This window comes from Nannobrachium achirus, assembly GCF_963921795.1.
Source record: "Nannobrachium achirus genome assembly, chromosome: 5".
Taxonomy (NCBI): Eukaryota; Metazoa; Chordata; class Actinopteri; order Myctophiformes; family Myctophidae; genus Nannobrachium; species Nannobrachium achirus.
In genome coordinates this window covers 44,871,381-44,895,442 of record NC_137814.1, presented here as the reverse complement: position 1 = coordinate 44,895,442, position 24,062 = coordinate 44,871,381, and the positions used below count along the sequence as shown (strand labels likewise).

At 42.5% G+C, this 24,062-nt stretch overlaps 1 protein-coding gene across 1 annotated transcript; it reads left to right on the top strand.

Annotated features, from left to right (window-relative positions):
• Positions 1-677: 677 nt before the first annotated feature.
• Positions 678-23,989, top strand: mfsd14a2 (major facilitator superfamily domain containing 14A2). The gene is made up of 12 exons (XM_080726596.1): positions 678-934; positions 5,082-5,177; positions 9,058-9,120; positions 9,603-9,730; positions 12,441-12,555; positions 13,213-13,431; positions 13,988-14,101; positions 16,766-16,837; positions 18,116-18,228; positions 19,588-19,685; positions 20,418-20,575; positions 20,974-23,989. Exons 1-12 carry the CDS (start codon positions 851-853, stop codon positions 21,184-21,186), a joined length of 1,473 nt encoding a protein of 490 aa, XP_080582722.1. The 5' UTR covers positions 678-850; the 3' UTR covers positions 21,187-23,989.
• Positions 23,990-24,062: the final 73 nt, after the last annotated feature.

Genomic DNA, 24,062 nt, shown 5'->3' with positions numbered 1-24,062 from the left:
TACACAAACATTTGAGGCACCGTTTCCGTATCCGCTCTCTAGACCCAGATCGGATCGACAACCTGGAAAGCAAATTGATCCCAGTCCAGCCACCAAGGAAGCAGTGGTGTAAAAGCAACTACTTAGAATTTGAGTTATTTGTACTTTACTTGAGAATTTCCAATACTTTTAGTTCTACTCTCGGATCCAAATATTGTACTTTTACTCCAATACATGTATTTGATTACAAGTTACTATGTCGATTTTGATATCACACAACATGCGACCTTTAAGAGGCTAACCATTTCGGGGGCATTCAGAAACACCCCCACTTAGAAACATCCCCATTCAGAAATACCCCCACTGAGGTTAGGGTTAGGGTTAGGTGACGCCTAGTCTGGTAGGCGAGGTTAGGTGACGCCTCCATTTAGAATAATGGAAGTCAATCTTCTGAATGGTGGCAAAATAGGTAGTTTGGTCTGACCGTTTTGTATTCCAGACTTTTACTTGTTGTAACATTGCAGTATTGATACTTTTACAGATAAGAGTACTTTTTCAACCACTGAAAGCAAATCTCTCCCAGTACACAGTAGTCCAGCCACTGAAGAAGCGATGTTGGATGTTCTAGCGGAGGGGCGGGTCTAGCATGTTGTTCAGGAAGATGGGTCACAGTGAGGTGGGGATAGAGTAGAGATCTGATCATCACTGCTACTAGGCTAGCTCCGTAGCTCGGCTCGCCGCTAGACTAGTAGGCTAGCAGGACCTGAATAACGAGGTGGCGACAGCGACAACACAACCCGAAGAGACAACATAATATCCTGGACGAACACGGCGATGCCTCTCTAACACCAAGCATGGACATAAGTTAACAATGACGGGGGAGAAGAAGAAGAAAAAGCGGCTGAACCGCAGCATTCTTCTCGCAAAGAAAATTATCATAAAAGATGGAGCCAGTGTGAGTTAAATATTTATTTATCTTCGCTAGCTCTGCGAGTCATTATGTTTTTAGTTGTCTTGGTTAACGTGCTTTGTTTTAAATTCCGAGCCGCCCAGTTGTCTTTGAGACACACCTGCGGTTTGTTATCCAGAACTGATCGTATTTATTTACTTGTTAGCTATGTGTGGTTAGGTGACCACACAGACATAGCTGGAGCTAAGATGCTAGCTTTAGCCTACAAAGAGTCCAGGGTTGCGTCAGTGATGTCACATCTAGCGGAAGTGCTTCCTAGTTAGTGTGGTTGCCTTAACAGGTACTTGTCCGAGTTTTTCTTTCATCTAAGAGACAAGGAGTGACACAGAGATATCTATATATGGCCATTAATTTATTTGTAAATTAATTTACCTCATTCACTGGGGAAAATTCAAATGGTATGACGTTTCATTTGCAAGTATGACTCTTGACTCGCGTCAAGGTAATACTGCACCAAAGAATGTATAGTATCGGGACATGGATTAATTAATTAATTAATTGGGTGCACCTGATTCCAATAGCTCTGTATTTATGTGATTACTATGGAGTGCATAATGATAGCCGTGTGTAGGTTTGACATGTAACACCACTGTCACAGTCACTATAATATTTAAATGACAAAGAGATAATATGAAAACATGGACAGTCTGACAGCAGAATTGAGGGTAGGCGAAATGGCTCTCCTCCAAGGCGAAAATGCCAGGCGAAAGGACCAAATGCGTGTTGGCGAATATGTTCTATGCGAATATGCCTGACACCAAGGCAACCACATTTGCAACTTGCCAGAATTGCATCTTTCTGGTAGTATGTTATTTATCTTTTTATTCGTTGGGCTGTTGCATTTCGTTGTGACTTTGTACTTTGTCGCACGACCCATTCATAGCATTTTCACTGATTGAAGACTTTATTAGAAGTTTCATCCAAAGTAAAGGGAAATTTTAACAGATTATTCCGTTTACAAAATAGTGAACAAAGCAGATCTATAATTTGAGACATGGCGTGATCTTACCCTTTAATTTGGAATATGGTGTTATCTGCTATTTATTTTTCCGGAGTGGAAGTGGTTAACTAACGGGTTTACAATACACACACACTTGACTTCTCATTGTTTTTTTTGGCGTCACTGGCGTATCCTTTGTGTCCTCGTCCTAGGCTGTAGCCATCGTTAGCGGCCTATCCGTTTACACGTCAGCTCAGTTCAGGTAACGTTATAGCGAGGCTCCTGTTAACATGAGCTCTTTTGTACCAAATACAATAAGACTATTTCCCGGGAGAGAAATTCAAAACACCTAACGTTGGGCAATGGCATTAACAGACGTGACCCCCTTTATCTTAACCGTTGCTGTTCAACACCGTATCGAATTTAGCGTTTGTTTATTTCAAGGTTTGTTTTATCCATCCAGCAAATGAGGACCACCGCCGTCCCCATAGCATACAACTCATACACTCTATCATTAAGTAATTGAATTGATCATCTCACGTTGACTATGAGTGGTGAGATGTGTAAAAGTGTGTGGCTTGTAGGTGTAGTTGGTATAAAAGTTGCATAATGATGAAACGTTCGAGTCAACAGTCAACACGGCATGTATTGTAAATAACGTTGAAGCTCTTCCTCAGTTTTGCTGGCCTGCTGTTCATTTTTAATTGCATCCGCCCAAGTTCCTCTCAACATCACATTGGAAAGAAGTAGTACTACCTCGTCAGGAAACGAAACGAATAGTGGTTAGATGGAGATGCATAGGCCTAACAGTTAGGTCTGTCAGGTGGAGCATGTTTACTATGAACGCCCAATTGTGCTAGTTATGTAATGAGCAGCTGTAGTCAAGTTATGTCAAATATGTTTTGAATTCATGCTGTGAAAATCTGACAAAACATGACTCGAAAGGTGTTGTACAATGGCGATGACATCCTCTGACAGTCTTTGTGCCTGTAAATATAATGTAACATTTAACACCTGGTGGTGATGCCATCATTTCAGACCAGGCCTCTATTTAACATTGACCGTGGTGTTACTTTCCTGTGGCCAGGTGGTCTAAGCCCTGGGTTAGGATAAGTACCAGTAGCAGTTTTAATTGGATCCATTAAAGTAGCCCTGCCAGGGCCAGGTAGTAGTTGGAATGATAGCCCTGCTGCCAGATAGCAGTTTGAACGGGATCCAGGCACAGAGCAGCCCTGCTAGATAGAAGTTTGGGGAGCCAGAGAGAGAGATTACTAATTATTAGGATTTTATTTTCTGCCTTATCATCCACCCACTGCTTTTTTGATTCTACAATGTCATTTTCGGATAGCAGTTCAGTGAACATACTCTAAAATAAATCCATTTGTTTATATTTAGTTATAAAGGAAATTCCAAAACGCGTTTGCCGTTGGTTGGTGAGTTCCTCATAATTGACTGTGGTGAAGCATGTGTAACGGAACCAAAAAAAGGGTGTATGACTTTCGTTGGCTTAATCATAGATGTAAAGATATAGTATACTTCTGTGTTCACAGTCACTGACTTTGCTGGAGTACCCGACGATGCTTATTTTATACCAATGCATCTTCGTAGCAAAACAAAGGCATCACGTGAGAGGCCCCCGTGGAACAATTAATTCCTCTTCCTTGTTCAACTTGGAAGCATAGTGTTGCTGAATGGGATGTCCGATCTATACGTTTAGCTTTTTCTAAAACCGCCCAAAGTGATTTGCTATGGGGAACTCCAACCCATTTCCCATCCGTCACACTGTGATATTTTGAAACACACCACTGTTAACTTTCAACTTGGGGAAGTGACAAACCACACAAGCCCACGCCTAACTGTCAGTGTCTTCTGTCTTGGCTGAGCTGGGCTGGGTCTGGCCTATTTTACACTGAACCCGTTTTATCACACACTGTATCTTGCATTGCCTTCTGCCAAGGCTTTGCTCGGACGGCACCCCGCACCCCAATCACACTGTCCAATCTATCACCTCACCTTATAGACTTGTATGGATTTTATTGACTAGTATGGATTTTATGCGCAGCAGTAAATTGACTTTATCTAGTCTCACTCTCTTGGGGGATCGGGGGCATAATTAAAGTGAGATTGGGAGAAAAAGTAATTGACCTTTTGTCAAGTCCCGCCCGTGGTCACTCCCATTGGTTGCTGTTCCTTGTAGTCTAAAACAAGTGTTTTTCGGTTGCCTCGTATTGATATTTGATTTATTCAATTCAATTCTTATTTTAAACTTGGTCTCAGTGAAAAGGAACACCTCGGGTGCAGCATAGTGGCTGACTGGATATTATTAGTAGTAATCTTTCTACTAATTTTGAGCAAACTCCGCATAAGCAACTGAAAGGAGAAGGAACCAGTGCAGAACAAGGCGGGAAAAGCCTTCTGTTTCTTCAATCAGCGACCAATCAGAAGGCTGACAAAGGGGCCAGGGTCAATTGTAGTTTAGTCATTTTAATAGGTTTAAGCCTATATAGGTGGAGTAGTTGCTTGCTAAGCTGCTGACAGTATCTATCTATAGACACCAAACCCTGACAACATACTGTAAATAATTTAAAATTTCCCAATAATGACTATGTACATTTTTGATTGCCTTACTGTTGCATTATAATTTGGCTGCGCCTAATCTAGAACAGCATGTTGCTGAGCTGACAAGGCAGGCTTGTTGAATATAACCCCATTTTCTCGTCCTTGTGACGTGTCAGCTTGAATTCTGATTGATTATTTTCTGTCAGTGCATAGGGTTTAGCTATCTTCTGAACTTGTGAACAGATAGGGATTTGTAATTGAATAATAAATTATTGGTCACCGTTTGAATCATTGCCTTGAAAGATTAAAAATGAAATACTTTATTGCTGGGTCTGCAACATTGACTGCAATTCACCCTGGAGTAAAAACTCTACACAGTCATCACAGTACTACAGTACAACCATCCTGTCACATGCACTGTACTCGTGTCTTTGTTTTTCTTGGTTGTCTAATTTAGACAGCAGGCCATGTCACGCTGTCACAGAATGGCTATTGTAATGTAAATGTAATTAGATGCATGCTGTTTGTGAAATTGATTCTAGTTCACCATGTGATCGAATGTCATCTTCATAGCCTCTCAGCTAACCATTCTCTTTGTCTCTTTCTTGTCCCCTCTTTCTCTTGTCCCCGCAGCCTCAGGGAATCGGAGAGCCCAGTGTTTACCATGCCGTGGTGGTTATTTTCCTGGAGTTCTTCGCGTGGGGTCTCCTCACCACCCCCATGCTCTCGGTAAGTCACAACACAAATACAAACCGCCATACCGCCCCAACCCCTATAATGTCATTATAGGCCCAAAGTAGACAAACATAGTGACATCACATTTCTTCTGTATTCACGCACCCACCCACCCGTTCTTCCCTGTGTGCTTGCCCAGAGAGTGGCATTTTCCAAAATGTCCATTGACTGGAATCGCACAAAAAGGCAAACCACGCACCATGAATAATTGAATCACTAATCAAATGGCATAGGGCCTGCATGACACTAGGCATGGGATGATAATCGTTATTATCGTTTATCGTGATAAAAAAGGTAAAATGTCCTTGGTTCGAACTCCCTTTGGTCCAACCACCTAAACCTAACCTTAACCCTAACCTCAGTAAAACTATTCCTAAACCTAACCTTAACCCTAACCTCAGTAAAACTAATGCTGGTGAGTAGCTAACCTGCCGACGTTGGTGAGTAGCTAACCTGCCGACGCTGGTGAGTAGCTAACCTGCCGACGGTGTTCGGACCAACGGGAGTTCGAATCATGGGGCAGTCCCTGATAAAAAAAGCTCACAATAATCGTATCGCAGAGACTTTATGTTATGGTGAAATTGACTAGTACCACGTAAACCCTCAATACTTTGAATACAGACCTGCAAAGAATGTGCTTGGTACGTTCTTTTCCACTATACACCAAATATCTTAGTCAAAACTTTAGGCTAATGTTCACCCCAGATGCTGGGGTTCAAGTGGTTAATAAAAGTATAATTTTAAGAGTTTTAAGCAATTATGTTGATTATCGCGATAATATCGTTGATCACTATTATTTTGGCCACAATAATCGTGACGTGTGCGTGTGTTCAGTGTGTGTGTGTGTGTATATATATATATATATATATATATATATATATATATATATATATATATATATACACAGACCTTTTTGCTCCCACACTAATGAACTAAGAAATATGAAAGGGCATCAAACGGCACATTGTCAGAGCACTGGCTCTTTGTTGAGAGGCTTATCGGGCAGAGAGAAAGAGAGAGGTCAGTCGTTTGTTGGCAGACCACGGCACAGATGTATGCTAGGCAACCGCTGAACACACTCACCTCAGTGCACAGCAGTTATTGTTTGGGGCAAATGGTTGACACAGATGTGTGTGTATAGACATCATTTACTGGGTTTTTCCCCCCTTAGTATTACTAATATGACATGAGATAGAGGGAAAGGAGTGCACACACATCCATCCAAGTGCCCAGGTGCAGGACAAACAAGAATACATTAATTAAAACAAGGTCCACGGTTTATTGCTTGGTAAACAGTGAAGCTTATTTTGCCAGTGTGCAGACTCTATTTTAATTTCATAAGATAAGACCGTTATTCATCCCGCTGGGGACATTCAGATTACAGGGCAGGGGGAAAAAGTACAGTAAATACAGCATGGTGGAGAGACATCACGGTCAGACAACATCATCAGTAAGGTGCCAAAAATAAAATAAAAACTGAAACTGAAAATGCATCAACATCGTCTTGTTGTGTAACCTTTTCATACACTTCTCCTTCACTTTCCGTTGCCCATGTCTTGTGCAAGATGTTACATCATCATTCTTGAATTGTACGTCTGGCTTCTATACCTCATAGATGTGCCAATCGGTTGGTTGTGGCGTTTGGCAATCTAAGAATTGTCAAAGAGCTTATTTTCATCTGCATTTTGCACTTGAATCTCATTGGCTAAGTGAACTATTAATCTCAATACGAACACTGTTATACGAACACTGTTATACGAACACTGTTACTTGGGATGGAGCTCTTTATCATACCATAAGCAAATGAACACCTGTGAGCAACATCACATGGTGCAGCCTAGACGGGCATATGTTGTGCTGTATTTATAAATAAGTAGTGCTGTATGTGTGCAGTGGTTCCGTGTTAATTGCTAAGGTTTGCTGCATTTTTAAATCCAAGGGTGACGAAGTCGGGATTTGCTTTTCGGGCTAATCGGAGAGCGCGGGAGTGCTTCACTGCTCCCAATAAGCCAGGCACTTCATTAGTATCCAGCAGCAATATCCCACCACATTCACTATCTGAACAGTGGATAACTGAATCCCACAGCCCAGTGCAGTCACCAACCAGCTTATTACCACAAACCCACTAACAGATTGTTTGAAAGTTTTCAACCAGTGTGACTTGAAATTGGTGGCCTGCTTAAGAACACATACAGGGCCTGCAGCAAAGCCGTCGTAGCACATCTGTTTGTGGTTCAAATGCGGTTGGTGGGTCATAGCATATATTGAGCAAGAGGTTTATATTCCTACAACGGTGTCAATGACATCTCTGTACCCTCATAACACAGACTTTGAACTGAACAGCAAATTGATTTCTGCATATGAATGTCCCACGTTCTCTTTCTGCTGCTTGTACTGAAGTACCATCTGATCTGGAACACTACAGCCATAATGTGACAGTGGTTCAGACATTTCTGTTGTTATTTTGATTTTATTATATTTGTTGGCACATTATGAGAAATACAACCTACCTGACTATAACTTTAAAACCTTTCCAACCTTTCATTTGTTCCATTTGACACTAAACAGCCTACACAGGTTGGTTATCTGTCGCAGTGGCTGATGGGGGGAAAGACAAACATTTATCCGGATTGGCTGCTGTTGGTAATTTTCCGCCCTTGAGTGCAATCAGCTGCCTATGAGTGATTCTGAAAGGTCATGAGTGTGAAGGATGTTCTCCACCATGGCTTTCATAAGAGCTACAGGAGTGGGGGGGGGGGGGGGGGGAGTAAATAGTCAACTTCCTAAAAGACCACAGTGCTGGATATCTTTCACGTCCAACTTCCAATGAGGTTTTAATCTGTATTGTTGTTGTTGTTCATTGAGCTGCTGACTGAGTGCTCTCCATGACACACCCCTGGTAGTGGGATAATTGTCTGGGCAGAGTCTCAGCAGATGTGGTACAAACGGCTTCATTGTAACTGGCTACAGTAATGCAGAAGAGGGCAAATGAGAGCAAAAAGGAGTACCAGGGATAGATTTTTGGACATTTCTTCAACAAATTGACCTGGCCTAATGAGAAATTGCTTTGGATTTAGCAACTGAGGGGGAAGGATGGGCTATTTGACATGCTTATGTGTGATATTTGTGCATGAATTGGAGAAAGTCCATTGAATCATTAAATAAAACTAACCATGATAATGAATGAAGCCTCACTCACTCAAATTAAAAATGTCCTTGTGACATATTTTCCTTCACAGTTAACACTCAAGTCCTGCCAGTGGAGTGAACCAAATATAGTTACACGTATAGTGTGAATAGAGTTTAGTCATTTTTCATGGGTTTTGCTTTATCATTTATGAAGCAGTGATTCCCAAACGTTTCAGCTTGGCACCCAAAAGAGAGATTAGACGTTTGCCCAGGACCCAAACTTTGCACCGCGTTGTGAGCTTGTAGATAGGCTGTTTTCATTATTTCTTAAACATTTGTTTTCTAATTCGTTGAATTTCTCAGATATTAAAGTCACCCTGGATGTCATTGTCATATTCAAATTCCTACAATTACAAAAGAGAAGCATATATTCATAAAGGTCCTTGTGTAATAATGAGGCTTCTGTTTTTTGTTTTATCCTTCCTCTCCAGACTTAGTCTGTGCGTTTACTTTATTTATCTGTCTGCTCAGGGGGAGTCAGCAGTAACACGGGTAGATTTGTGTACATTGTGTGGTCAGACTTGGCAGGCTGTCCTGCTGTGGCCGTCCGGCTGACTCTATCAACGTTGCAGTAGTGAGACCATCCTGCTGCAGGTCATTGTGGGAAAGGTGCTGTGGCCTGTGTAAGGCTACAAATGGCTTCATGATGTGCTGTTAACTGACGTTTTTTCTTTTTGTTCCCCAGACTTTGCACCAAACGTTCCCCCAGCACACATTCCTGATGAATGGGCTCATTCATGGAGTCAAGGTAAGCCATAACGCTACACATAACCCCCTGCAGACCCATATGTTTGATGGTTGCGAACTTGGGAGTGGTGTGGCATCTTCCTCTCCTCAGTTAGTTTTGTATTCCCTGAGTTTCACAACGGTAATGTAGGCTGTGGAAAAAAATTCTCTGAGTGAGCGAACATAAGTTAGCCTAAGGTTTACGACCAGGTGAATCTATACATGCCGCATGTAGTTCATTAACTCAAGTTATCTATTTACAGTCAGTGCTCAGTCCAATGAACACACAAGCTTTGTTAGCTTGTTAGCATTGTTGTTTTCTGTGAGCGCATGACAAAGTATAAATTAGGCTTTAGCTCTCTCTCTTTCTCCATGCTTTTCTCTTTGCCTCATACATTCTGTATTCTCTCTCCCCCACTCTTTCCATGTGACTATAATTGCCTCACTCTAAAACACTTTGTTGTGCTCACTCTGCATCTGCCTCTGTCTGTCTCCCTCCCTCAGGGCCTATTATCATTTCTCAGCGCTCCTCTGATTGGAGCATTGTCAGATGTATGGGGACGCAAGTCCTTCCTGCTGCTAACGGTGTTCTTCACATGCGCGCCCATCCCATTGATGAAGATCAGCCCATGGTGAGGCCCCCCCCCCCCCCCCCCCCCCCCACACACACACACACACACACACAAAACACCATTCACCACATCAACTGCACTCAACTAAAGTCACACACAGAGGGATTAAGCTCATTGCTCTCTGTTTAGGTTCAGTATGGTCCTTTTCTGTCGTTCTGTCATCTCTTGAACATAACTCCTTAACTCGAGGAACATTTAAGGCATAGATATTCAACTGGCGGCCCGCAGGAGCTTTCTTGCGGACCCTGGAGCAAACTATGTTTCAGTGTGTTTATTTAAAAAAAATGGATGGTTAGTTTTATATAAATATATCGCCGTTGTCGGGTGAAAACCTTGTATGTCCAAGATCGTTCGTTTTGTATTTATCATTTTAAAAATGAACTAAACTAGTGAAAATAGCAGATCTACAAACACACAACGCCTCGCGCTGCGAGGCGTTGTGTGCTTGTAGATCGGCTGTTTTCACTACTTTTGTGCAACAGCCTTGTATGATGAAGCAGGGCTTTGCTTGGTGAAAAAACACACAAACTTGAAACTTGGAGATACGAGGTTTCTGCCTGACAGTGACGATATGTTGCACCCATATTGTATATTACTGTCATTAAACATTGTCCTTAACAAACATGGTTTTTAACAAGCAAACTAAGCTAATACATGCCAATTAAGTTTTAACAAGGGTGACTTGAGTGGCCGGTCACGTCACACTAATTTGCACAGTGCTGCCGGTCACCTGTAGCAGCTGCTGTCTGCCAGCTCACTTCTTAGTGCAGGTTAGAACAGTGGTTCTCAACCTGTGGGTCGGGAACCGGTCCCCAGATGATTAACCTAAAGTGCAACATTGTTTTCTCACTCTCAGCAGTAAACAAACCAACATAAAAGTGTATAGAGGGTATCTGCACATTTCTAAAATGACAATTTAAGTACTTGCATGCCAGGCCCGATAGTCCCGAGATTATTTCAATGTCTTTCCCCGCCAGGCCCGATAATCCCGAAAAAAAAGAAGAAGAAAAAAAAAAGAAAAAGGGGGTTTTTCAAAAAAAAAATTGGACCCCAAAAAATTTAGTAGGCATGATAGCAATCGCGAAATTGCATGTTTAACCCCCATAGCAACCCCATCTTTCAAACATGGCAGCCATCTTTGTTTACATTTTAGGAAAACATAATGGCTGCTATCTCATGAATGCCTGAACGGATTTCCATTCGGATTTTTTTGTTTGAAAGCTGTGAGCAATGTGGACACACGTGGTGGCATTATCTAGGCATGGGTGTGCATGATCCGTGCACTATGAATTACATGGAAGTCTATGGAGACAGGGGCAGGGGAGAGTACGAAGGTATTGTTAAATGGCGGGGAATGTGTTAATACCTCTAAGATGACAAATTAAACATTAGCCAAATTGTCAAATATTAGAGGCAGAAATTGTGAAAATAGCAGATCTACATATCTCACAACGCCTCGCAATGCGAGCATGTACATCTGCTTTTTTCACAAAAGAACCGTGTTACACAAAAGGTAATGCCTCAACTTAGTGCATTTCAGGGTGGGGGGTCCCCAGTTAAATAATTATGATTATGTTGGGGGTCCCCAGTTAAAATATGATTATTTTGGGGGTCGCGGCCTGAAAAGGTTGAGAACCACTGGGTTGGAAAATAAAATAATAAAAGCAAAGTTTGTGAGTACTACAAAATGTGTGAGAAATCACATCCAGTATAAACACCTGGATCAAGCAGGTTATTTCATACTGCCCGCTGCCTCTGTGGTCCAGTCGTTTGAAGAAGTGAGAACAGCCTTTGAGGTCAGTGAGAACATGGAGGATGCAGAGTAGGCCTACGTTTCAATGATGATCACAACTGTTTGGCTGAACATCCAATGCTGCATGTCATTTTATAGTTGATGGGGAGCTGGTCTGTGTGTGGTCAGTGACACTCGTGCAATTGATTTGACCTACTTTTGCACACTGGCTTGAAGCAGCTGTGTAGATTCCATAATATTTGACCAAATGTGGGTAAAAGTAATCCTCCATTCACGGTGAATATCCCCTCTCCACCCTGTCTGGTGTATGAGAAATGAGTAGCGAACCAAACTCTAGATGTGAGGGCTGCTATGCGGCCCCAACCTCTAGTATTGCATATAGTTGCCTTGGTTATCAAAGTGCACGGTTTTTGATTAATGCAAAAATGTTAATTGAGATCATAGTTTTAGTTTAATTTAAGTGGATGGCAGAGTTCACACCAACTATAAAAAAAAATACAATGGTGAACGACATTGTTATAGCTAAAGTGCTCAGTGTGAATGGCCCTTTACTGTTGCTTCCAGGGCTGGGGGGGGGGGGGGGAAGTACATATGTACCAACAATTAAATAAATAAATATATACCTTTACAATTTTTACCATTGTTGGTATTAAATGGTTACAAATGTTACCAGTTAAACGGTTAACCATGAACGTTTTGAAAATTCTTTGACTGGCCTGTGGCCCCCGACCTCAATTAATCTTTCCAATTTTGGCCCCCTGGCTCATCTAGTTGAATACCCCTGATTTAAGGAGAGGGAGAGCGCAATCAGTAGGTTATACTATAGCTAGGACTGTTTGTACAAGATCCTGTATCACTACTGTTTTTTAGTTCATGTAGTGTTACCTTAATACATTTACTACCGGTGTTACTGTCGTGATATCTGACTTCCATCCTGATATCTTTTGTCCTCCCCAGGTGGTACTTTGCAGTCATCTCCATGTCTGGTGTCTTCGCCGTCACATTCTCTGTGATATTTGCCTACGTGGCAGATATCACGCAGGAGCACGAGAGGAGCACGGCGTATGGTCTGGTAAGAACAAGCTGCAGTAATCAGAGATATGCAGGGTTCCCACGGTCATGAAATTCCTGGAAATATTTTGAAATTAGAAAAATATTTTTTCCAGTACTGGAAAAGTTTTGGAATTTATCAAGGGTCCTGGAAGGTCCTGGAAAAAATATCTATGCATTGTCTTTGGTTATTGATTTTGTTAATACGTCTGAAATGACAAATTAAACATTGGCCAAATTGTCAAATATTAGAGGCAGAAATTGTGAAAATAGCCGATCTACATGCTCACAACGCCTCGGGTTGCGAGGCGTTGTGAGCATGTAGATCGGCTATTTTCACAATTGAACATTGTTATACAAAATTCCTCTACTCTTAGTGCTCGTCAGGGTGGGGGGGTCCCCAGTTAAAACATGATTATTTTGGGGGTCACGGCCTGAAAAGGTTGAGAACCACTGGCATACACTACCTGTCTTTGGGCATTGCGCATAGGAGTAAGCGACCTGTTATTGGGCTGAATTATTGTTATATAGTCCTAGAAATTGGGTTAAATATTTTGGAAATTAATTGGTAAAAATGTGTGGGAACCCTGGATATGGCTGACATTGCTGTTGTCTCCAGCTGAACGTCTGACAGAACATATTATTCCTGAACATTGTTCTGCCCTGGGCATCCATCCAGGTGTCTGCTACCTTCGCGGCCAGTCTGGTGACCAGCCCGGCCATCGGCGCCTACCTGTCGGCAACGTACGGCGACACCCTGGTGGTGATCCTGGCCACAATCATCGCCCTGCTGGACATCTGCTTCATCCTGGTCGCCGTGCCGGAATCGCTGCCCGAGAAGATGAGGCCCGCCTCCTGGGGTGCGCCCATCTCCTGGGAGCAGGCCGACCCCTTCGCTGTGAGCATCTGCCGTACATTGAGAATATATATGAAAACCACTTGCCAAGCACAGGAACTGTACAGAGAATGTCTTGGTATAGAACAGTGATGGCGCATGTTTTTATGTAATTTCTATGCAAATCAGTTGCAGAGGACAGGGCATGTACAGAAAATGTCTTGATGTAAAAGAATGATGGCTCACGTAGTAATGTATTTTTTATGCAAATCACTTATTTATGCAAACCACTTAATGGACCGAAATTTGACATTGTGCAAATGTAGAGACTTTATGATGTAGTTGTCGCCTTTAATCCAGATACTTTAAAGCACTCTGGCTCCATATAGTAAAATATGTGAGACCAGTGTTTGTGCCACTCCCAGATTGCACAGCACTATCAGCTCTGATAACCTCTAGATCACTCTGTCTACCTGGAGGGATTTGATGAAAATCTTCTTTGTTCGGCAATAACAGCCTCTGTTACATTTGCGCCACTTTTGAATGCCAATGTTATTAATACTGTCAACACTGAAAGACCTCAACCAGTGGCTGAAGTCCCATCTGTGCTATGTTTCAGTCTCTGCGTAAGGTGGGGCAGGACTCCACGGTGCTCCTCATCTGTATCACAGTGTTCCTCTCCTACCTCCCTGAGGCAGGCCAGTACTCCAGCTTCTTCCTCTATCTCAGACAGGTAACATTGCCCTCCTCCTCCTTAGGCCGCATTCACACTAAAGAGTGATATATTGTCTCCGTGTCGTTTGAGAATGAGGGGCGAGGGTGTCGTCCATTTCATTCTCTATGGAAGTCACATGGTTTCATGTCTCTTCCAAGCCTCTTGGCTTGAATCTTCTTGTCTCTTGACCAAGAGGCTTGGAAGAGACATGAAACCATGTGACTTCCATAGAGAATGAATTGGACCCACCCTCCCCCCCTCATTCTCAAACGACACGGAGAGGATATATGACGTTACTGTCTGTAGGAAGCCTCACATGCAGTCTTCACCCTCCATCACAAAGGCCCTGCGCTACTGCTGATTGTGTTGCGTGTCCTGCCATCATATTATCATTTCTCTCCTTTTTTTATACTGATAACACGGGTTGTGTTAATACCCCAAAGCAGGGGACTTCAACAGGGGGTCCGGGGCCCCTAGGGGCCCTCAGAGTTACTACAGGGGGGTCCTCCAAATCTTTGTGTGATAGAAACATTTTTTCTCCTTTTTTATATTAACCACTTGAACCCTAATGTCCATATTCTGAGAACCTTTGCCAAAGATGGCAGATCTACAAGCTCACAACGCCTCGCAGATCGGCTATTTTTGGCAAAGGGGGCACGGTGGGGCAGTGGTTAGCGCTTCGCCTCACAGCTAGAAGGTCCTGGGTTCGATTCCCGCCAGGGGACGCTGGGGGCGTGTTCCTCCCTCCGCATCATCAGCGCCCACACCCTAGGTGGGGTTGGCGATAGGGCCTTTCTGTGTGGAGTTTGCATGTTCTCCCCGTGTCTCCTAGGGTAGATGCCCTCACTAAAACATGCAGTAGTCCTGGTTTCTATACTACCTCCCCCTAGCCAGCCAGGTGCTCCCCAATTCCCCTAGCGCGGCAGGGGGAGAGAGGAAACCAGGACTACAGGTTAGGTAGTTGGCACTGGGTGAGAAAATGGGTTGCAAAAACCGTGGGATAAAAATATATAAAAAAAAAAAGGCAAAGGTTTGGTGTAGAGGGGAAAAAGATCACACCAAGTACACACCAAGTACAGAGTGAAAGGTCAAGTTTATTTTTTATTGACAGTTCAAGTGGTTAAATATCTGAAAACACACATTTACATGAATTCAATATATACTGATGATTGTGCTGTCAAACGATGAAACTATATGGAATCTATGAACAGGTTCATCTCTCCTTGGAAGACCCCTGCCCTTAAGATGTATCCGTTTCTAAATGTTAATGTTGGTTTGTAGCTCCATACTTGGCTGTCGTTGTATTTGTCTTTTCCGGAGAGACCAATTTTGCTGTTGACAGTATACCAAATGAATTATTTGTGAACAGCAACAACACGTCATGTTTTCAGCCACCACATTGCCATACCTGCTACGATAAGGATTCTTATCATGTTTCTGGATGCTGAGCTGAATTACTAAGCATAATAATCATGAGGGATTGATAGGTCTAAATGCTTGACGTGATAGCCCTTGGTTCTGCCATATTTGTTTGCGGGATGGCTACTGGAAACATCTGAGATGTATTTCAGTACACCACCAGGCGGGAAAAGTTGCCGACCACACACTTTTCCCTGTACCCGTGCTATTACGAGATTGGATCAGCAGGTTTTGCCCAGCAGCCTATTTCAGAACGTGAATAAGTAGAACAATTTAAATAGGTGGATCAGCAGAAAAATAATAATAATACACCATTTTCACCGCAGGAAAAAGCCAAATGCATTTCAAACTGCTGCGTCCGTAAAATAACCCGCTCGAGATGCTAATCCCCTGTTTGTCTGTCGTCTAGAAGGAGGTGGCAGAACTGACAGACTCTGTCTCCTCCTTGTCCAAACTGCCGGGATGTTCAGGGTTGTTGCATTTGTGTAAACACAGCCTTTTAGTTTTGCATTTTATAACTATGTCAAAACTAGTCGGACAAGTCTGACACACAAACACCTGATACACAAACGCACAGCCTCATAATTCCCTGCTGCCTCATTTTTGTAGTATCGTGACTTATGGGGCCAACAAGGGCATATAGCATTTCTTACCACGCCCACCTGCTCTCTTTTTCTCAGTCTCTTCTTGTGCCAGAAAGAGCTTTGTTGTCTATCACTCACTCGCTCCTCATTCGTTGCCATGAATAAACTCACCTCACCCCACCTACCACTGCTGCCTTTATGGAGAAGATAAAGGGAGGTGTATTTGACCTGGATCCGCAAGATTGTTTTTGTTTTCCTTCAAGGATGTCGTAGTAAAGCAGAGGGCCACAAAAGCACTACTAAAACCACACCAATGACACACGCAGGGCTGTCACGATTATGACATTTTACATGACGATAAACTTTCTCTCAAATAATTGCGATTAACGATTTAATTGTGTTTTTGTCGTTGACAATTACATTTCTGTTTGGCTTTTTGGCTTTGAAGTTGCACATGGTAGATAACCTAAATATACAAAGAAATTACTGATATATTTGACAACTTTATACTTAAAAAAGAACATTGATAGTGGAAATAGCCGATCTACAAGCTCACAACGCGTCGCGTTGTGAGCTTTTAGGGGTGATTATGCTCTGCTTGAGACACGTGCTTGTGTCGGTTGCAGAGTGGCCGTGTCCTAACCTGTGTGGGCATGAATGTGGTTTCTCTCACCTTCAGGTCATACGCTTCTCATCAGAGACGGTGGCTGCATTTATCGCAGTGGTGGGAATCCTCTCCATAATTGCACAGGTATGAGAACAGATGACCTGTTCCTTTTCTTTCCTTTCCCCTCTCCCCAGCAATGTGTTATGCAGACTGCTCAGAGAAATATACCGCACAATGGCATACAGTACTGTTTAGTAGATGTGTTTTCCATTGTGTACATCACTGGTTCCTAAACAGTGGGCTGGGACCCATTTGTGGGTCACGGACCAATTTGTAAGGGTCTCTATGGGACATGAGTAAAAATCCCATTTTCTTTTCCTACATTTAAAAGAAAACACTTTACCGTAATTGCCAGACTATAAGCCGCGGCTTTTTCCCCATGTTTTGAACCCTGCGGCTTATACAAAGGTGCGGCTTATATAAAGATTTTTACAGCTAACGGCCTGTTAGTTCGTTGTTCGTTTTACAATGGTCTTTAACAAGGATTTATATATAGATTTATACAGCTAAGTCGGCCACCAGGGGCACTCTAGCGGGAAGCAGGAGGGACACCTGCGGCTTATATATGTAAAAAAAAATGTTTTCTTCTAAATGTATCTGGTGCGGCTTATATTCAGGTGCGGCTTATAGTCCAGCAATTACGGCATTTACATTTGAAACAAACAAACACATCTAAAGGGGGACACACACGGGCTGCGGACGGCCTGTTCTATTTTCCAGGCGTTGCCTCACGGTGAAAAATCTCTACGTGCCGTCCGCAGCCGGTGAGTGCTCCCCTTTAGAAAGTACATAATAATAAGTTGTAGTTACAAGCTCGCAATGTGGTGCGAAGCGACGTGTTGTGCGCTTGTAGATCTGCAGTTATCACCAGCTTGGGTCCCGGGCAAATGTCTAATCTCTCTTTTATGGAATTCCTCAAAGTGAAATCTTAGATTGTGTCATATAAGAACTGTGTTAAAAAAAATCAGCAGAGTATTTTATAAAGGTCTCAATCGCTCAGAAATAGTGTTTGTCCATAAGCTGTCCAGCCGGCTCTCGAACATCCAGTGTTAGTTTACCACCCAGTGCGACAAATCTGCTGGCTGAACTTGCTAGATAGAGAAAATAACGTTGGCGACCTTTCCTTAAATAAGCTTCCTTACTGATAGTCCTGGAAGAACCGACATTCTGTACGATGATGTCACAATCGCCGAAATCTTGTTCAAAATATCAAAACACAGAAAAAATACAACTCACTCCAACGTCATGTTTAATACACTATGTCCTCACTTACTGTAATTAAAATAGGGTTTGGGTGCAAAATCTGCATAGTTGGCCTTTAGCACATTCCTTAACAATAGAAGTTGTGTTTTGTTCTTTCAGACGGTTGTTCTGGGGATCTTGATGCGTTCCATAGGGAATAAGAACACTATTCTACTTGGCCTTGGCTTCCAAATCCTTCAGCTGGCCTGGTATGGGTTTGGCTCCCAGCCCTGGTCAGTAACACACTCTGTTTCTTACATATACACCCAACTTCCTTGACATTCATTAATGGTAGCTCACTCACTGCTGCACAATTGCCCTCAGTACTTGAAATATTCTGCATTTCCCGTAACACTTGATCACACAATGGACTTATTCTGCTGGATAATCCTATGTATTGAAAGCAACACTCAATTTAAATGTTCCCTGTGTCGTTTGTGATTGGATTGTTTCACCCTTGTACAAGTACAATATTGGGGAGATTGTGCCGCATTTACAGACTGATACTGATGAGTGTTTATTTGATACACATGTCTTCATCCAGTGGTATCTCAGACAGTTTTGGGCAAGTTATTCAGAAAGACTAATACCTTCAACCACCTTGAAAAAGTGATGCTTTTAGAGCTGAATCCACTTTATTGGAATTAGAAGTCAAAATCAGCCAAACTGCATACCTGTACACATTAGGCTATTTTAAAAAGATGTACATTTTTTTTCCTGCTAATTACATTTTATACAATAGTATAAAAATGTAATTTGGGAACAATTCCTGTCTCCTGCACTGAAATTTGTCTTCATCCTCCACTTATTCTACATAGGGAGAACTGCAAGCACACACACGCATGCACGCCCTCAATCCCAGAACTAGCCCAGAAGTCATGTAGTAATTACATCATTTGAACACAGAATTCATATCAAATTGTTATTGTACTGCTCTAACTAACCACCAGAGGGCAGCAAATCCAAATGAAAAGCACTGCCTATGACCAAAGTATGTGTAAACTATTATCAGCTACAGTGATACAATGCTAATGTGCCATGTCATTTTCTTGGGGGAAATGGCAATCCTTTACAGTCTGTAATTAAAAGCCCAGCAATTTCTAGATGAAATGAAAGTATATTTAAATGCACTGTTTCAGAGCATTCTTTGGTAAAACATATCAGCTATAGCCTGGGGAAATTAATGAGTACAGACAGACTCAACCCAGACTCACAATTCAAACGTGGTTTCAGTATCATTTCTCAGGAAGCATTCATTTGTCAGCCGATACAGTGGCCTCATCAGTCAACAGGTGTTTTAACTTGGCTAGCTCTTAACTGGATAAGTTTCATACATCCTAGATGTGAACCATGTCATATTGGGAGATATTTTAGGACTCAATAACCAGGATATAACTCTAAATTGACCTGTTATGACTGTGGTGTTGTGAGAAGGGTTCTTGATGTGAAAAACACCAACTTCTTGTTATCTTTTATTTCCATCTGGGGCACCTTGTTAATGCTTTGCTTGATGGAACTACATGCTCAGTAGCATGCTGCTATTGTTGGACATCTGTATGCAAAGCTCTTCTGACTGAGTATTGTTTGTTCAGGATGATATGGGCGGCTGGATCAGTAGCAGCCATGTCCAGCATCACCTTCCCAGCCATCAGCGCCATCGTGTCCCGCAATGCTGACCCAGACCAGCAAGGTGAGCGTCTCAGCCACATGTGTCATAGTCCTGGATAGAGAAGACAGACCTTCGGTGTCTCACTAGAGCCTAAGATGCACACCCCCACCATCACGCTGATCACTCTCATGCTCTCTAAAACCTCACTTAATGTGGTGTCAAATCTGAATAAGCATAGAGAAATATAACTCTTTGTATAATGAACACAAATTACCCCATTTGATTTGCACAGATGATGTTGACCGTAACGATAACCTCACTGTAAAGCCTTATTTATAGTTTTACGAAAATAGCTGCTCGGTCACAACGCATCTTGCTGCAACGCATTGTGAGCTCATAGATAGGCTATTTTCATTTAACCACTTGATCCCCAACGCCTCCTATTCTGGGGAGAGTATTTGTCCAAAAATAGCTGATCTACCAAGTACAGTTGCAAGTACCAAGTACAGTTGCAACTCTTACCAAGTACAGTTGCAACTCCATTTCACTAAGAATAGTGTGCTTAAGGCTTAGGTGCTTAATATCCAGCAGCACATGTGGTCCTGATGAGGTTGTTTGTATGTCTCTTATATCAGGTTCTCAAAGTGGATTCCAGGGACTCTGTGGGTTCCATTAGGCGGGTCCAAATTGACCCATACAAGGCTGTAACTCTTGACAGTGTACAAATGGAACCATTTGTACACTGCCAGAGTTAAGGGGAGACCTTGAAATTCTAAAGTTTGAGAAACACTGTCTTATATCTTCTCTGTGTAGGTGTGGTTCAGGGCATGATAACCGGGATCCGAGGCCTGTGTAACGGTTTGGGTCCAGCGCTGTACGGCTTCGTCTTCTACCTGTTCCATGTGGAGCTGACTGACACGGACGCCTCCGAAAAAGGTGGCAAAGCCAACATGGCCAACCCCACCGACGAGGTGAGCACCGAAGATTCTTCACCGATGTTATTTACAGAAATGGTGCTGATAATGTATGTGTAGTTCTTGTATTTAGATTCGGTAGGTCTCAATAATCATGCGCGCACTCTATTAGTGACACCACTAAGGATTTTATCTCCATCTAGGAAATGTTATTGTTTCGAGGTGCACACAGAATGCAAGTGACAATATTTAGGGGAAATATTCTCTTTTCTAATCTAGACGACATTAATAATTAGTGCACACATGCTTATCCTTACTGACAGTTTCCTAATTCCCGCCTCTTCCGGTTCCAAATGTCAAGTAGCACTCCTCGAAAAAGTCTTTACTGTACTCTGACCGAACTGAATACACATACAGTACAACCTTTGCTTCCTCTCTCTCGTTCACTCCACCAGAGTTCCATCATTCCCGGCCCCCCCTTTCTGTTCGGAGCGTGCTCCGTGCTGCTGTCCCTGCTGGTGGCCCTGTTCATCCCGGAGCACACGGGGCCCGGCATGCGGCCCGGAGCCTACAAGAAGCACAGCAACGGAGCGCAGACCCACTCTCACAGTCCTCAAGGCAGCGGGGCAGAGGGCAAGGAGCCATTACTGGAGGACAGCAGTGTATAACCCCAGCCTCGGTGGGGGGCGGGCGGGGAGGGGCGCGACCCCCCCTGCCATCCACTCACCCTCACGCACACCTCAGAGCATTGGACAAGATGCACACATTATACCACATATGCACACTCATGCCTCGGGCACACCGTGTGGTGGCCCCTGTGTGGATGTGAGATGTCCGCAGCACAAAACGTTGGCCGTCTTTTTTCCTTGTGCAGCCCGATTTTTAAAGCAGGGTGGTGTGAGAACTTTGTAATGGCCCTATGGGGATAAGGGGGGGTAGTTTGCCGAGTTAATTTGGGACTGCTGTGGGAAGGGGTGTGTGTGTGTGTGTGTGTGTGTGTGTGTGTGTGTGTGTGTGTGAGAGAGAGAGAGAGGAGTTACTTTGACTGCGCTGGACTCTCACCCTCTGTTTCTATGAGGCGACAACAGGGTGGAGCATTAAGCAGCTTTTCGTCTCCTGTGCAGAAACACACAACAACAATGAAGCACACCGATTAAAAGTGACTTGCTTGAGTGTGTGTGTGGGTGAGGTTATCATAATTGTTACTAAAATCCCTGTGTGATTCTTCGTACTCCTCCGTAGCCATGTCCTTGTTTGTCCAACGAGAGTGTAGCCAACAGTCGAGCATGTGTCTAATGGCCCATTCCTCAAGCTAACTTCTGTTGTGATGCTTGTCGTTGTGACTGAGGCTTTGTGTGAAGAAGCCTAACTTATACTCTTGTCACGCGGCATCGGCACTCGCCGAAAATAACCGGATTTTCAATTTAACGACGTGCCACGAGTATAAATTAGGCTTAAGTGTCCGAGAAGGGGAAGCGCAGGTCTTGGCCTGCAACGTACCAACGGAGGGGAAAACGACTGTATGCCTACAAGAACGGCCTCCTCCAGTCCTTGTTGGAGAGGCTCTTCTATATCTAGAACTGGTTTAGTTGAGCCAGTTCAGAAACAAAAACCTCCCTTTCTTTTTTCTTTTTTAATGGAGGGACTTTAGTCTACTTGAACAATTCTAAAGACCACAGTTTTTGTCCGATAACGCACTTCCAACGGACCGAGAAGTGTGCCAGAGAGAGAGAGAAAGAGACCACTTTATTAGCCGCGACCGTTTTCAATGTTTACCTGCCATTCTTAAGGTTAGCAGTACACTTTGGGTTGTATATTTTCCTCTGTTCAGACTGAAGGCTAGTTGTGATTCAAATTTGTATTCGAAAAACAAATGTTGCCTTGAAGTGACTTCAAATATATATATACTGTATGTATACACACATATATATATATATTGATATTACGCAACCTGTATGAAGACCCAGGTCTGAGTGGGCCATGTAATCCTTTGCTATTGCTCCCATCGGAGCATCAACATACAGACTTTAATTTCCCCCTTCATGTTAACACCATACCTGGTCTAAGTTTAAGTTTAAACAAAGGCTGGCAGAATCATACTGTAGTTTTTGTTTCTTGTTAAAGTCCCTGAAAAAACCTTAAGCTATAGTTTCATTATCAATGTTGGCACTGACTTTGAATACAGTGTCTTTGGAAAAATATCATTAGATATCATGATGTGCTGCTACAGTACAACATTTAAACGGTAATAAACGTGATGCGGTATGATTAAAACAAACACTGCACATGGTATTTGGGCTGAAAAATGGATTTCCCTGAATCCCTTGACATTTAGGCTCCCATGTAAGTGGTTACTATTGGTCGGCTTGACATTTCTGACGCAATGTCAATTTGTGATGGCAGAACATTTTAAAATACTGTATTAGCTACCGGAATATTTTTGCTGTTGTAATTTTGAGTGATTGATTTTTGTAAATGCCTCAAGTGCATTGAAATAACCAAATCACACCCTGGCGTGAATTAGCTAATAGTGGGTTTCATGCTGTATAATGTCTATCTAAACTGCAATGTATTTTTCACTCATTCTTTTGTGCCAAATTTCATTTTGGTTTGCTTTTTCATACATTTGTTTTTTGAGTGTTGGTGCTTGTGAAGCTGCTTTGGATTTGTTTTTTTGTTTCTTTGGTCAGTTTCTCTTGTCTTAATTACTTTGGCTGAAGATTTAAGTTTGAACACATTTTCTTTTTCTTTCTTTTTTTTAAATGGCTTTTTAACTTCCATTCATTTTAGGATTATGTTCAACATTGTGGCTAGTTTGGGTAATTATCAAATGTTCAATATTTTGTTTCCAGTCATTTACACAAGCATTTCAGTGTGTTACAATGAGGTTTTCCTTTTCATAACCGGTATCATTGAATGTTTCAAGCTGTACATGCTGACATACGTACTGAGGAAACATACAATGCTTTAAGCCACACAATGCCTGCCATAGCATTTTTATCATTTCGGAGGGATTGACATTAGATAATGAGGCCAACATTGACTTTGACTTGTGTTCTCAGTCTTTTTGTATTTACGCATATATTGGACCAACACATAAGTAAACCCATGCATTCAGATAAACAGATAAACAAATTGGTAAGATTCTGCACCAGCCCCACGTGCACACACAGGTTCCCAAGCAGACGACTGTAAATGTACAAAATCACCTGTACATTCAGAAAATGTATATATGTATTGCTCAAGGAGATGGCCACTTATAGGTCTGTTTGGTTGTATGGTGCAATTATATATTTCTCAAGACTTAACCTGCTAGCCACTCCTATTTTTAGTACAATGTGGTTTGTGGCCTGAGCCCCTCTCTGTGTGCCTAAAATTAGCCAAGAAGTGAATATGGCAACATGAGTAAATGGTGGATATTATGTAAATATGGGAAACTAATGACAAACTATTTATTAAAGGTTTATTGTACATTGAGCTGTTTGAATTTGTTTCTGTGTGGGTTAGGGTGTGGGCGCCACATGTCTTCTCTCTCACACTTCAC

Excerpts from the sequence above, each read along its gene's own strand:
- mfsd14a2 (XM_080726596.1), top strand. The coding sequence starts at position 851 with ATGACGGGGGAGAAGAAGAAGAAAAAGCGGCTGAACCGCAGCATTCTT. Across the intron at positions 935-5,081 it reads TCATAAAAGATGGAGCCAGT|CCTCAGGGAATCGGAGAGCC; the intron begins GTGAGTTAAATA and ends TTGTCCCCGCAG. Across the intron at positions 9,121-9,602 it reads GGCTCATTCATGGAGTCAAG|GGCCTATTATCATTTCTCAG; the intron begins GTAAGCCATAAC and ends TCCCTCCCTCAG.